Genomic DNA, 14,793 nt, shown 5'->3' with positions numbered 1-14,793 from the left:
AGGGGCCATGTGACCATGTGTCTGCTCAGCCATTAAGGCCTCTCATGCAGCAAGGCCGTTTGCAGGAAGCAGAAGTTTCTAGGAGCTTCACAGGAAGCATCTTGTGAGCTGGGGGCACAGACTTGATGCTCAGAGCAGGTCAAAGAGGGTGGGATGAGCGCGCCAGCCTTTCCTGCCTGAGTCTGCGTGGCCTCTGCTCCTAACTAGCCCGTCCGCAGGACGGAGGGTTCTGGCTCTGGCGGCCTACTCAGCTGACTACGTCTGGGTCCCTCCTCCAGCCAGACTTCCTTGTTCTGTGTCCCCAGCAGCTGAGGAGGACATCCCTTTGCCCACCTAGCTGGCACTGCCCGCCAGCTCAGGGATGGTGCTGTGGGGGGCCTCCAGGGCCAAGGGGAAGCAGACAGCACCTTGCCCCATGCTCTCCCGTGGGAGCGCCCATGCCAGCACCTTAGGCCCAGAGCCCACTGCTGGTCTGGAAGCTGATGGACCTTTCTTGACCTCCTGTGGCCATAAGGAGGCCAGAGGGCAGCACCGTGTTCTCCATACCCTACCAACCATCCATAGCCCACCAGTCTCTGCTGTTTCTAACTGGATTTCCCACCCAAAGAGCAATCAGAGGCTCCCAGGGTTGTTGTCAAAGTGCTCCTGCAGGAGGGGCGGGCATGCTGGGGGTGCCGTCCCATCTGGACGCAGGTGACCCTTCTCTGCTTTGACCACGTAAAGGAATAAAGCTCCCTTTGGAAGGCACCTTTGGACCGTGCTGTTTGTGGGGAGTGGGGCTGTGCCCCCATGACCTGCTGCTCTCCTTGGGCACCCAGGCAGTGGGAAGCTGTATCGTGCACGCACGTGCATGTAGAGGCTTGCGTATGGGGCGCAGGAAAGCCGTGGGCCTGTGTGGGCCTCCGGGACGGGTGCCTGGAGGCCACAGCTGTGCTGTGGAACAGGCACGTCCACAGGGCATTCTGTGGGCTCCATCCGGGGCACTCAGGCCACCGGCCAGACTGACTGTGACGCAGTTTGGACAGTGTGGCTTTGCTTCCCTGGCAAGCGCAGGGGGGTGTTTGCATAGAAGCAGCCATGTCCCCGACAGGCCTGTGGCCCTGAGATGGAGGGCTGTGTGGGGTGCTCAGAGGGCAAGCTTTGTCAAACCCCAGAGGTAAGCCCCACTTGGGGAAAGTCGGGCATCACTCCCATGGTCAGTCAGAACCCCAGAGGAGCCCACAGCGGCCTCCAGCTCCTGAGCCCCGTCAGGGACACAGACGGGCACCGAGCGAGCTCTGCCTGGGGGCTCGTGGGTCTTGCCCGGCCCCTGCCACCTCACTGTCTGTGGTTCTGTAAAGACCAGAGGGAGAGCTAGGGAGCCACCCTGAGGGTGCACCCCTCCAAGGACACCTGTCCCACCTGCCACGTGCTGCTGTTCCCGTTGTCTCAGCATCTGATTAATTTCTGTAATGTCTTAAGAACCACGAGGTGGGCTGGGGGCGTGATGGGCAGGGTCCCTCCCCAGCAGTCCCTGAGGGGCCCTGGGCAGTTTCCGAGTGCAGTGCCCCCCTGCCTCGGCGGAGGCGCGGCCAGCAGCTGGCTCCTGGACTTACAGACCTGTGGATGTTTTCAGCACAGGACCCCATCCCCCACTGGACTCATTCATACAGGAAGTTCCTATATGTAAACTAATAACAGCACTTGGCCCCGCTCTGAGCACCCAGAGACCCAGCTTGAAACCCACGGTCCAGTGCGACATCTCCGCTGTACACATGGGACACAGGCCCAGACAGCAGCGGCGCTCCCCGAGTCATGGCAGGGCCCAGGCGGCACCCCAGCCTCTCTCCCTGCAGGCGTTCAGTGAGACCACAGCCCAGCCCTGGTACGCGTCTGCCTGGGGACAGTAGGCCAGCTCTTTGGAACTTGAACTCTTTTGCCTCAAAACCCTTGAGGGGTGGTCTCGAACCCTGAATCAGCTGTCTCTGCTGGTGGGGTACAGGAGCCTGCAGCGGGGAGCCCACAATGAGGCTCCTCAACAGGCCTGAAATGTGAGGAGGGCTGTGTCCTCCCGCGTCACTCCCCAACGGTGGAAAAGTACCCTGTGGTTTGCAAAGGGTGTGGACCCGTGTGGACATGCGTCCGGAGGAGGTGGACACCGCTGCCGTGCCTCCCTCCCAGCCAGTCACAACGGCTCCTTGTTGGGGCACGTGGGGCTTGCTGGTCGCCCTGCTGTTTACCGGCCCCACCGAGACTGCTTCAAGGCCTGTCCACTGTTCTGACCACCCGCCTCCCCCCCGCACCGTCACCACCCCCACTCCCAGGGGATGACCCCCAAGGCACAGAGACACACAAGGTAGCGGTGCCCTCAGGTTTCCTGCTCTGGGGCCCCCACCCCCATCTCCCACCCACATAACCAGGGCTCCAGGCTCGCGTGCTCTTTCATTTTAAAAGAGTAAACGTTGCCTTTAGAACAGCTGTAGGTGTATTGTAGTTACTGTGAGGGAAGGAAGACGGCGTTCCAGTCTGCTCCACCCCCACCTCCTCCACCCCACCCCCGTCACACCTGTATTTGTCACTGGCGGGGAGCCCTTAGCGACAGTATCACAAGCCAAAGTCCACAGTGGGTTCAGGTCCACAGGCGCTGAGTCCTCGTGTCTCCTGGGTACCTCCTGGCTGCGGCACTTTCTGACTGCTCTTGGTTTTCGTGACTGACAGTTGAGGAATGCTGGCCAGGAGTTTTATGGACTGTCCCGTCCCTCCGAGGACGTGAGTCTGGCACCCTCCCCAACAGCCAGGGCTTTCTCGCCCCCCCGCAGCTTCCTCCAGGGGCCCCGTAGCACGGTGTCCCCGTGCTGGCACCCAGCACCGCCTACCCTGGGCCCTCTGCTGGGCAGACCCAGCTTTCCTGGGGACCCTGCAGGGGCCCACTGCCCCCCTCCTACCGTGAGGGTGGTCCTTCCCCTCTGCCTCAGTGGGGTTCCTCTTGCCCAGCCTGCCACCCACCCGTCAGCGGGTCACTAGCTGTTAGCCCTGCCTGGCTGCCTCCCGGCCCTCGGTCCCTGGCTGCGGGTCCTGGAGAGCAGCAAACCCACCGTGGTTCTTGAACCCGCCCCAAGCCCGCTGGCGCCTGCTCCCAGCCTCTGCTGTCAGGAGCGACTGTTCTAGGGTCTGCCGTGTTCTTCTGTGGGTCGACAGGGGGCCGTGTAGACGCCTGAGTGGAGGTGTCCGCCTCACCCTGGCCTTGTCTCCCGCAGGCCCGAGTGCCAGGCGTGGACGGGGACGCTGCTGCTGGGCACGTGCCTGCTGTACTGTGCCCGCGTCAGCATGCCCGTCTGCACCGTCTCCATGAGCCAGGACTTCGGCTGGAACAAAAAGGAGGCGGGCATCGTGCTCAGCAGCTTCTTCTGGGGCTACTGCCTGACGCAGGTCGTGGGCGGCCATCTGGGGGACCGGTAACCGCCCCCTCCCCTGGCTGAGCGGGCAGGGGCTGCTGGGGGGGGAGGCAGCGCCTGGGAACTTAGTGGGGAGAGGCCCTGCCCAGGAGGAGGGAGCTGGGAGACCCGAGGTCCACGCTGGCGGGTAGGGATGGGGGTCCCACTCAGGGCTCTGGGGGCTTGTGGGGAGAGGGACCAAGCTGGACCCTGCACTCTCACCCTCAGCCTCTCCTGCAGAGGGGGACATGGCAGCAGGGCCACCCCAGAGGGCTGAGCAAGGAAGGGTGGCCAGCCCCCGGCCAGGTTTCTCCATGGCAGGATCTTCTGCTCTGGCTACTCATCTCGCATCACCATTTCGTCCCCTTGTCACCCCTCCAGGATCGGGGGTGAGAAGGTCATCCTGCTGTCAGCCTCCGCCTGGGGTTTCATCACCGCTGCCACCCCGCTGCTTGCCCACCTGGGCAGTGCCCAGCTGGTCTTCATGACCTTCTCACGCATCCTCACAGGCTTGCTCCAAGGTAGAGGCACTGCTGCCGGTGTTCGACCCTCTGCCCCGGGCACATCAGCATCCATGTGTGCGCGTGCGAACGCGCGTGTGTTCATGCGCCGGGGGCACTGGCACATATGTGTGTGCTCTGTGTGTGGCATGCCTTAAATCAGAGCAGGCGTCGGAATGCCTCAGCGCTGTCACTGAGAGGGTCCCAGGATCCTCCAACCTGGCGGGTGGGCAGCTTGTCCTGGGCAGGGTAGCAGGAGAACGGTCCCCACTGCCGGCTGCCAGCTTTCGCTGCTCGTCTCTGGGCCGGCCTATTTGTGCCTCGGAACCTGGGCACTTTGTGTTTCTAGAAACACTTCATAGTCTGGCATGTTCTGATGTCACATGTCCTCCATGCCGAAAGGCTACGCCAGGGACCCAGGTGGCAGCCAGGCTGCTGTGTGCTAACCTTCAGCGCCTCGTGGCTGATGGGCACGTCGGAGACGCCAGGTTTCCCAGCACCTCTACCCCCGTGCTCTGGGGATGTTAGACTTCTGGAGAACCCCCAAAGAGCCAGGTGGCCCAGGTGAGCCAGTGGCAGGTGGCACACAGATCCCCCTCGAGGGAACAGACGGCCTGCTGCGCTCTTGTCCGCACCAGCCTGGCATCCGGCAGTATGCATCTCAGATGCCACCTGAGTGTGTGGGGTCTGGGCCTTTCCTCACCGCATCTCCCCACCTGCTCCAGAACCCCCGACTGTCCCCTCTGGTCCCAGGGCAGGGCATGGCCCCCGGGACCCCAGGTCTCCCAGAATTTGCCTGTGCCCCTTTCCTGACTGGCCCACAGGTGATCCTGGTGGACAGGCTCCTGCGGATCACCCCACGCACTCCCCATGTGACCCGTGGCTGGTGCTGTGTCCTGCGACAAAGGTTCCTGGGCTGGCTGAAGGGGCCCCTCTGGGTGGCCCTCAGCACGAGCTTTCTCCCCGTCCTCCTATGAGGCAGAGGTGGTTCTCTGGGCGGCTGGTCTGTGGCCATTAAGGGAGCCAGACCAGGCCTCAGGCAGCTGTCACCATGGGTGTCGGGCACTCTGGGTGCACAGGGACCAGGGCCTGATGGGAAGGCAGGGACCACATCCTGGCCCAACCCCAGGCTTCTTAGCCCTACTGGGTGCTTTTGGAGAAAAACAGTGTAACAGGCAAAAACTACAGTCCCCAATGCAGTTGTTTTAAAACTAGATTTTGAAATAATTATGGATTCACAGGAAGTTGTGAAGAAATAAGCAGGAAGGTCCAGGCCCCTTGCCCCTTGTGGTGACATGTTGAGTAGTCACAGGGCAGCGTCACCCAGGGCCCAGCGGCGTGGCTCCACAGGGCCAACAGGTCTCGTCGGTTGAGTGCGCACTGTATGTGTGCGTGTGCTGGTGTGACAGCGTGTGCTGGTGTGGCGGTGTGTACTGGAATAACAGCACGTGTGACCAGTATGTATGTGTATGCGTGTGTGACAGCACGTGCTGGTGTGATCAGTGTGTGTGTGTGCACGTGCATGGCAGGGCCAGGATTCTAGAGCTGCTATGGCTCCGGAAGCCAGTGTGCCAGTGGTAGGAGTGCAGCTTGGACCCAGAAGTCCTTCCCGCTGCGGTTCTGGTGGCATGGTCTCAAGCGAGCCTGTCACGCAAGCTGAGCATCCCCTCAACTGTGTTGCTGCTGGTCCCTTGGGGGTGAGGTGGAGATGGAGGACACCCCAAACCTGAATGATCATCTATGGGACCAGGAGCGTCTCAGCCGGGCTCTCACCCCTCACCGGCTGCCCTCGCAAGACCCGCTGGCCACTTGGGGACCCAGCGCCCGCAAGCCTCTGCGTTCTCTGCTTGTTCCAGGGGTTTACTTTCCTGCGCTGACCAGCCTCCTCTCGCAGAAGGTTCGGGAGAGCGAGCGTGCCTTCACCTACAGCACTGTGGGGGCCGGCTCCCAGTTTGGGTGAGTGCCGGCCTTGGGGGGCCCAGGGCAGGCAGAGCGTGTGCCCTTGGCAGGGCCCCATAGGCGGGCAGGGAGGGGACAGGCCACGTGGGTGCGCCTGCAGCTCAGGGTGATGCAGGTCTGGCGGGTTCTGTGCTCTGGGGGTGCTGGCTCCCCATCTCTGCAGAGTGCTTCCCTTTATGCATGCCCTGTACCCTGGTGCTGGCGGCAGGTGACGTGGCCTTTGGGGCTCTGGCACATGGACTGGGGCAGCGGCCGCTTCATCAAGCTCCCTTTCATCTGTGCTGGAGCCGGATTGCGGGGGGAGGGTCATTCCGATGGGGGAGACAGCCTGAGCTCAGCCCAGAGGGCATTTTCTGGATGTGAGAACCCTGTGCCCGCCTCCCTGTGCCACCCCAAAGGTCCGATGGAAGGACGTCTCGCTGCCCTAACGGGGCTTCACGACCCCAAACTCAGGGCCCTCACTTCACTGTTCCTAGGCCTAGGCAAGAATGCAGAGGGGCGAGGGGTGCCTGTGGTGGGCCAGGAGCAGCCCCAATAAAATCCAGGGTGCGCAGTGCACTGTGGGACATGCACAGGAAAGACTCCTTGTTTATCTGAAACCCCATTTCACCTGGGCGTCCTGGGCCCATGTGTGTAGGGGAAGACACAGGGAGAGACTGCCCCCCACAGATGAGGAGATGGAGGCTCAGAGAGGAAGGTGACCCCCACAGGCCCGCTGGCCTCAGTCTGCAGTCCAGCTTTCTCTTTTTCTCTTTTTCTCTTTTGATGGTCTCCTGGCTGAACCTTGGCAGATGGGGGGGCCGAGGCCCCTGAACAGGCCAGCCAATACGCAGGGGGGGTGTCCTGAGATAATCGGATCAGCAGGGGGGATAGGGGGTTGATTGCTGTTTTGTTTTGTTTTTAAATGTTTTGAGAAATCTTTTTTTTATTTATTTTTTTATTGGGGAATTGGGGGAATGGGAACAGTGCTGGGGAATTGGGGGAAGGGGAACAGACAAGTTGCTGTCGTTTTGTTCTTCAATCTAGTTGTGGAGGATGTTGCTTCACTGGCCCAAGTTGGCACCATCATTGCGCTCTTCCCGGGCGAGGCGGATCAGTTGCCGGCTTCTGGACGGCCGCTCACTGCGGCTGCTGGCCGCTCACGCTGGCTGCTGGCTACACACGGTAGCCCATGGCAATCCACTGCCACAGGGACTGCAGCCTATGCCGTCGCCAGCGACTCACGGCAGCCCAGCTCCAGGTTGAGCTGTTGTTCAGCATCTTAGCTGTAGAGGGCAGTGTCACTGGCCCTCATATGTGGGATCCGAACCGGGGCCCTCTGGCATCCCAAGCGAGTTCTTAACCATCGCGCCACTCGGCCGGCCCTGATTGCTGTTGTTTTTGCATTTAGAATTCTTAGAATTTCACCCTCCCTGAGAGGTGGAGCTAAAAACAGAGTGAAGGTTTTATTTCAGTGTAGTCTCATGATCATTTTCTTCTTTTTTAGTTTAAAAAGATCCACACCACAATGTAGGCCCACCTGAAGGCCCAGAAGCAAGAAATGCAGGCCACACAGGGTCCCCGAGTCATGTTGCAGCCACATGGCTGTGCCCGCATCCGCCGTGGCTGCGTGGCACCCAGAAGTCTCTCCTGAGAGCTGCAGTCCTTGACAAACACGCTGGGACTGGGGCCCCTGGTTTCCTAGGGACTCAGCTCTCACCAGCTGGGATTCACAGACCAGGTCACGGCCATGTTCCTCTCTGTCGTTCCAGGACGCTGGTGACGGGGGCCGTGGGCTCCCTGCTACTGGACTGGTATGGCTGGCAAAGCGTCTTCTACCTGTCCGGCGGCCTCACCCTGCTGTGGGTGTGTTACGTGTACAGGTATCTGCTGAGTGAACAAGGTAACCGTGGCCGGGTGGGTGAGTGCAGCAAACACGCTGCTGGGGGCTCAGCCCAGCCCCGGGGCCCTGCAGCAGTCACGGAACATCGGGGCGTCCTCAGGGCTGCGCCAGCTCGGGGGACCTGGGGCTGCAGCTTGGCCCATAAAACATGCTGATCTCCCAGCTGTGGTTTCGCCATGATCAGTGCAGAGAGTTCTGCTGGCGCCAAAACACACAGCAGAGCTGACCGCCAGGCAGAGGCAGCCCGCAGGAGCAGCGGTGTCTTCAGATGGCCGGAGTGGGGCCGGGTGGATGCGGGGGTAGGGATGGGGATGGGGAACGGTCCAGAAAGTTTGTTCAAACTCAAGACAAACGCGGACCCTCAAAGGCCCCAGACGTAGCGGGAAGGACCAGCTCTGACGAGCAGCCATCCGCAGCATTCACGTGGCAACGCTTGCTCCCTCTAGATCTCATCCTGGCCTTGGGCGTGTTGGCCCAAGGCCTGCCGGTGGCCAGGCACCCCAGGGTTCCCTGGAGACAGCTCTTCCGGAAGCCTTCCGTCTGGTGAGCCAGACGCCTCGGGGTTGCCATATGGGGCAGGGGCGACTGGGGAACCCTGTGTGTCCCTGGCACGGACTGACCACAGAGCCAGCACGCCTGGGTCTCCCAGGGCCTCTGGCCACCCTGAGGTTTGGGGGCGAGGCCAGTGGACCTAAGCCTGTGCCTGTCCCCCTGCAGGGCGGCCATCTTCTCCCAGCTCTCGGCAGCCTGTTCCTTCTTCATCCTGCTGTCCTGGCTGCCGACTTTCTTTAAGGAGACGTTCCCCGGCTCCAAGGTGGGTGGGCTGCTCCGGCTCCCGCAGGGTGAGGCAGCGCCAGCTGGGCCCTGGGCCCGCTCCAGCTCTGTGGCCCTAACACCCCTCCGGCCCATGGTCCCAGAGGACTCCCCCATGCTCAGGGCTCACACTACGGTCTGTGCATGTCAGGAAGTCACAGCCCCACACCCCACTGTGTTGGTGTGCTTATCCCAGGACTGTGACTCCGGGCAGAGTCCCCGGCTTAGGCCTGGCTGGCCATTCCTGAGGAGGGGCCGGGCAGGGGCCTGATGTGAACAGGGGTATCACCTGCCCATCAGCTTGGCTCGCTCTACCCAGGACCCTTGAGATGCACATTCCCAGGCTGGGGGCATGACCCCAGCTCTACCCGGGCATGGTTCTGGGAGCCATGAGGGAGACGGTGCTGGGGGCCTGGCTCAGCCAGGGTGGGGATGGCTGAGGGTTAAGGAGGCCAGACACCGGGAGGCCCAGCCTGTGGGTGAGGAGAGCCTTAATGGGCAGCGATGGGTGGGCCTGCCTGGGCATCCTCTCCCAGGTGGCTGCAGCCAACCCGAGCCACCCCTGAGGCCCCACCCACACCTTCTCTGCAGGGCTGGGTCTTCAACGTGGTGCCCTGGCTGGTAGCGATTCCAGCCAGTCTGTTCAGCGGGTTTCTCTCTGACCACCTCATCAGCCAGGGTGAGCCCTCGGGACAGGGACGGGCTGGGGGTCATGCCCAGGCTTCACCTCACTTTGGGAAGCAGGGAGGCACCCCTCTTGGGGGTGCAGCTACAGCAATGTGAAGAGGCTACACCCCCGAGGACCAAGCTGTGAGAGTAGGACCCCCAGACCTTCAGAGCTGGCACAGGTGGACCTGTGGGAGCCTGGCTCCCGGCCTGACTCAGCCAGCCACTCCCCAGCCTCAGTTTTCCCATTAAGGATGGGGTTGGGGCACAGTGAGAGGACCTGAGTCCTGCTGTGACTGGAGTTACCCCCCGAGGGCTGGACATGGCCCTCAATCTTCTTCAGAGGTGGAAAGGGCACCTGGTGGGGTCAGAGGTCACAGTCAGGTGGGAGCCTAGGACTCAAGTGCACCCCCCACCCCGAGGACCACGATCTCACAGACAATACACGCCCCCACTCTGCACACATCCACTCGTTTTCAAATGGTGGTGGTTAATTTTTTTGGTTACAATACTACACACTCATTGTGGAAAATTAGAAAATTTGGAGAAACACTAAGAAAGTATATTTGTATTCGTTCGAGTGGCCTTTCTTCCGTGCGTCCGCCTGATCTTGGCCTCAGGGTGCTGTAGTGCGCTGGCACTGCAGATGCTCTCATACACACTCACACGCGTGTGTACACGCCTCGCCCAGCTTGAGCCCGGGGCCCAGCCCTCCCCTCCCCTGCTCCCTCTCTGAAGCCATGCGGGGGGCCCACTCCGGGTGCAAATGGGCAGTGGGAACATGTCCTGTCCCCTCTGTCCAGGTTACAGAACCATCACCGTGCGGAAGTTCATGCAGGTAGGGAGGTGGAATGGCTCTGGACACCCTGTTTGTTTCTGGGACCCTAGGGCTATATCCCCAAATCACCTGACCTGGAAGGCAGCCTGTATAGCATGGCGGGTAGATGGTGTCCTGGGTAGTGCTGGGGGCCGGTGTGGCCCACCTGAGGCCCTTCTCTGAGCTGTGTACGTGGCTCTCTGCGTCCCTCGGAGCCCTGGGCCGGCGTTTGCTCACATCTAATGGGGCCTCTCCAGGGCTGGCTCGTCATGGAGCCTGTCCCACATGTCCCATGGGCAGGGTCTGGCCCAGGAGGGGTTTTCCCCAACTGACCCTTGTTCAGTGCACCCCAGGCTACCCCACGAAGGGGCCCCTGTTGGCTGGTGTGGCTGCTGCCCTGGCACCAATCATCTCCCCCACAGGTGATGGGCCTGGGCTTGTCCAGCGTTTTTGCCCTGTGTTTGGGTCAAACCTCGAGCTTTTGCAAGTCTGTGTTCTTTGCATCAGCCTCCATTGGCCTCCAGACCTTCAACCACAGGTAAGGGCCGGACGCCATGTCCACCAGAGCCGCCTCCTCTGCCCTCAGGCACCCTGATACCACACATCCTGGGCACTCAGGCGAAACCACCTGGCTGGGGGCACATGGAGGGTGGATGCGTAGCTGGTCCCCACGAGTGAGCCACGGAATCAAAGGGTTGTCTGAGTATCAGCGCGTGGACCTGGGCCATTTGGAGAAACAAATATGGTGCCAGGGGAGGGGCTTAGCACCCTGACGGGGCTGAGCTGGTCCTGAGTGCCCCGAATGGTCTCTGGGCTCCAGGTGCTCAGAGGACTGACCACTGGTTTAGTGGGGTGGTGGCTGCCTTGTGGTCACTGGCCCACATCCTCTCCTTCCCACAGTGGCATTTCCGTTAATATCCAGGACCTGGCCCCGTCCTGCGCTGGTGTACTCTTCGGTGAGGACTGCAGCGCCTGGTGACCAGGAAGCAGCTGCCCCAGCCCGGCATTGCTCACTCTGTCTTGCCCCCTCCTTGGGCCCCCAGGGGCTCCTCCTTGGTGGGTTGCTATGGGACGGTCACCACAGGGCCCCTCTGACCAGCCTTCCTCTCTCTGCCCTGTTCACAGGTGTGGCCAACACAGCTGGGGCCTTGGCAGGTGAGGCGGGGCCGGGGTCACCTACCTGAGGGGTTCAAGCACACAGGCCCTGGGGTGCCTCCTGGCGGCCCCACTCCTGTGCTCTCCTGCCTTCTCTGGCTACTCCGGTCCTGCAGGGTGGGGTGTGGCACCCTTTGGGGGGGGTCCAACAGTGTCAGACCAGTGTGTGTGTGTGTGTGTGTGTGTGTGTGTGTGTGTGTGGTGAGGGGAGAGCTGGCCCAGGGAGAGAACAGAGCTGCCTTCTGTAGTGTTCACCTTCCTGATGGAGTGTAACCCAGATGTGAGTCAAACCCAAGAGCCCAGATGACAGTGACAGGGCTGATTCCCCAGCCCAGCCCCTCCCACTGCCCCCTTCCCCAGAGAGACAGGGCAGGGGGGCGATTTCCTGGATGGCCTGTGAGATCCCTGGCCCTTCAACACCCCAATTCGGCTGCTGCCCCTCGGACCCCCACTGGGCGTCTCCTCCAAGCACACCCGTCGCAGCTCCTTTCCCTGGCACTGCCCTGGGAACTGGCAGGATGCTTGGGCCAGGTCTGCCTGTCACTCATCCTGACTGTCCCCTCTCTTCGGCGCAGGTGTCGTGGGTGTGGGCCTGGGTGGTTACCTGATCGAGACCACGGGCTCCTGGACGTCCATGTTCAACCTGGTGGCCGCCATCAGCAGCCTGGGGCTGTGCACCTTCCTGATGTTTGGAAAGGCCCAGCGGGTGGACCTGAGCCCCATCCGTGAGGACCTCTAGCTGCCTGGGCCCACGGTCGCCTGAGGACCTGGCTCCAGCCGACGCAGGATAAAGGGCTTGGTTTAAGAGCCTGTTGCTTGTGTGACAGAGGAGAGAGTGAGCCTCAGCTGAGTGTGTGTATGTGTCGGGGGCAGCGCCAGGCAGCCCGCTCAGGCCCCAGGTGCTTCTGTTGTTGGGCACAGTGCCCTCCTCTCAGGGTCGGTGGGACTGTCAGCTGAGTGGAGTTAGTGTTTTTAGTGGCAGCAGCTTTAAGACATACACGGTCTGCTCCATGTGGTCAGACGTGTCCCTACCATCGGCCCGCCTATGCATCGCTGAGGGGCCAGATTGCATTTGCACCCAAATCTGTTTTGCTTTGTTTCTGATGACCCCCGCCCCCAGCCATGACCATCAACACCATCTCTGACATCACCAGTGTCCTCATGGAGGACCACGGCTCTACATGAAGGCTGTTGGATGGGTGGGCTATGGGCACGAGCCCTTTGGCCATGGTTTGGGGACCCCCTGCCCCTGGTGCCCCCTCTAACCCCCGTGGATCCCTGGGCACTAGCAATGCATTCTGCTTCTCTGGCAACTGGTGACCAGCTGCGAGGGGAGTGTGGGCACTCCCTCTTGTCCAAGGTACTCCCTGAAACCAGGCAAACAACCTTTCCCTGTTTATTATAGAGGAGCCGTCTCATGAATTAATAATAGATTTTGTAAGATGTATGTGTGGAGAAAAGAAACTACAAAATTGTGGACAATCATAACAAAGCCTTATTTAAATGATGACTATTAAACTATTTAAAAGACTGTTACTTTATTAACACAAATTTTAAGAATAAATACTTGTTAAAGATTTGTTGAACTCATTCATGAGGAAACCGGCAAAGGGTTACAAACAGGGCAAAGGCAAACCCCAAGAACAGACGTGTCACAGGCCGTGGCATTGAAATGGACTCGGTGCCGTGCAGTCTCCCACTGGGCGGCCCCGGCACCGCTGCAGATAAGAGTGGGTGGCACTGCTATCAGAGCTTCGCAGAGCCAAGCAGCCCCCATGGCTAGAGTCACACAGCCTGGCGTGTTCTGCAGGGACAACTCACAATTTCCATGTAAGCACAGACCTTCCCTGAGGTCTCCCCACTTTTGATCTGAAAGAGATTCATAATTACAGAGCGAGCCTGGCCGCAGCAGGTTTTGCCTGTTTATAGAGGCACAGTAGGAATAGTCATTTCCCAAAGGTCTTGGCGTTTGCTCAGCCACGGGGTTTCCATGGGCAGCTGCAGGGAGAGTGTCGGCTGCCCCCCGCTTTCCCCGTGCTGTCCAAGTGGGAGCTCAGCCCAGGAAGCTCCTAGAACACATGACAGAAGGGCTGCCATTGTGACTATGTGCATTCTCACTGTTGTGCATGTCACCACTGTTGTCGCCAGAACTTTCCATCGTCCCAAACTGAAACTGTCCCCATTTAACACTCACTCCCTGTCCCTCCCAGCCCCTGGTACCACTGTCTACTTTCTGTCTCTATGAACCTGATGACTAGAGACTCATGTAAGTGGAGTTGTACAGGATTTGTCCTTTTGTGTCTGGCATATGTCACTGAGCACAGTATCCTCCAGGTCCCTCTGTGTGGCCTGTGTCACAGCCCTTTTTAAGGCTGAGTGACACCCCAATATGTGGCTGGACCCCGCTTTGCTTGTTGGCTCATCTGACCAAGGACGTGGGTTGTTTCCACCTCTTGGACCTTGTGACTATGCGCCCGTGAACCTGGGTGTTTGATTAACACTTTTGTTTTAACTCATGGCAAACTGTAAACTCTTGGGGAGTATGAGAGAGGAGGTGGCCCTTCCCATGGAATCCAGAGCCCCTGGAGGGATGCAGGACCCAGGAGGGGATGGTGGGCCCTGCACAGAAGGGGAACCTAAGGCATGCATGTAAACAAACTGTGGTCCCAGGCTTCCTGGGCTGAGGCTGGTCACACTTCTGTCACTTCCTCAGGACCAACAGAAAGAGGAGGCTGGTGTTTGGGGTTTGGGGGTGCAGGGCCCAGTACAGCAGAGGGACCCAGCTTCCTCCCCTCAACACCATTCCTGGTGCAGGATGTCACCCTGGAGGTGGGTGTGGTCTCCCAAACGCTTCCCAAGGCCCATGTTGGACCCTGTGACAGGGCTCCATGGGGCCTGGGGGAATGTTTGCTAGGGGAAGGGGGGGGTGCGCTTGTAGCAAAGGGGGGTGGAAGGGTGGCCCTGGCCCACGCGGGCGGTGCTGTCAGGCTCAGACACATCTCACCCCCATGGACAGCCCTGGGGGGATCCCAGCAGCCGACAGGGACCCTGATTGTGGGCGGGGCCTGGGTCTGGAGGCCCACCTGCCTGGTTCACCCAACACCAAACCCAAACCGTGATTGTGTCTTCACTCTGGGAGAAGGGGGCTCTGGCCACCTGGGGCGGTGTGTGTGCTTTTGTGTAAATCTGCGCGTGCCTGCACCACCCACAGCGAGGGGGTCCCCTCAGGACGGCAAGGCCGCTGTCACTCCACAGCTGGCCGACAGAGGGCGCAGGCCGACAGGGTTGTGTCCACTCCCACCCCCGCAGCTGCCCGCGACTCCTCCCAGATGGCGCGCGGGAGCCGCCGGCCCCTCAGCTCTGCAGGAAGGGACCGGGTTGGAAGAGCAGTCCGGGCTCGGGGAGCCTCGCGGTGATAGTGGGGTCTTGGGGAGGAAAGGCGCGAGGCTGGACACCCTCGAAGAGCAGCGGGACACGGACAGGGGCTGGACCTGGGGCGCGCGTCTGTGAGGGTGACTCTCAACACGAGAAGGGCAGGGACGCGCTCCCACCCACCCCTTCCCGGTCCGAGTCATCACCGCGGGTCCT

At 60.8% G+C, this 14,793-nt stretch overlaps 1 protein-coding gene across 3 annotated transcripts in view; it reads left to right on the top strand.

Moving 5' to 3' along the window:
* SLC17A9 (solute carrier family 17 member 9) overlaps nt 1–12,782 on the top strand; it is a 20,162-nt gene extending 7,380 nt beyond the window's left edge. The window contains exons 2-13 of one of the 3 annotated variants that reach the window (XM_019637225.1): nt 3,237–3,434; nt 3,795–3,934; nt 5,770–5,869; nt 7,624–7,754; nt 8,201–8,297; nt 8,472–8,568; nt 9,159–9,246; nt 10,037–10,071; nt 10,473–10,588; nt 10,951–11,006; nt 11,176–11,205; nt 11,781–12,782. In XM_019637225.1, coding sequence (XP_019492770.1) covers nt 3,237–3,434; nt 3,795–3,934; nt 5,770–5,869; nt 7,624–7,754; nt 8,201–8,297; nt 8,472–8,568; nt 9,159–9,246; nt 10,037–10,071; nt 10,473–10,588; nt 10,951–11,006; nt 11,176–11,205; nt 11,781–11,944 — 1,252 coding nt within the window. In that variant the 3' untranslated portion in view covers nt 11,945–12,782. The remainder of the gene's footprint in view (nt 1–3,236; nt 3,435–3,794; nt 3,935–5,769; nt 5,870–7,623; nt 7,755–8,200; nt 8,298–8,471; nt 8,569–9,158; nt 9,247–10,036; nt 10,072–10,472; nt 10,589–10,950; nt 11,007–11,175; nt 11,206–11,780) is intronic. The other 2 variants (XM_019637228.1, XM_019637227.1) reach the window with 2 other exon arrangements.
* The last annotated feature ends 2,011 nt before the right edge of the window (nt 12,783–14,793 follow it).

This window comes from Hipposideros armiger, unplaced genomic scaffold (assembly GCF_001890085.2).
Source record: "Hipposideros armiger isolate ML-2016 unplaced genomic scaffold, ASM189008v1 scaffold_32, whole genome shotgun sequence".
Lineage (NCBI taxonomy): Eukaryota > Metazoa > Chordata > Mammalia > Chiroptera > Hipposideridae > Hipposideros > Hipposideros armiger.
Note: the sequence above shows the minus strand (reverse complement) of the source record. Positions and strands in the feature narration are given on the sequence as shown.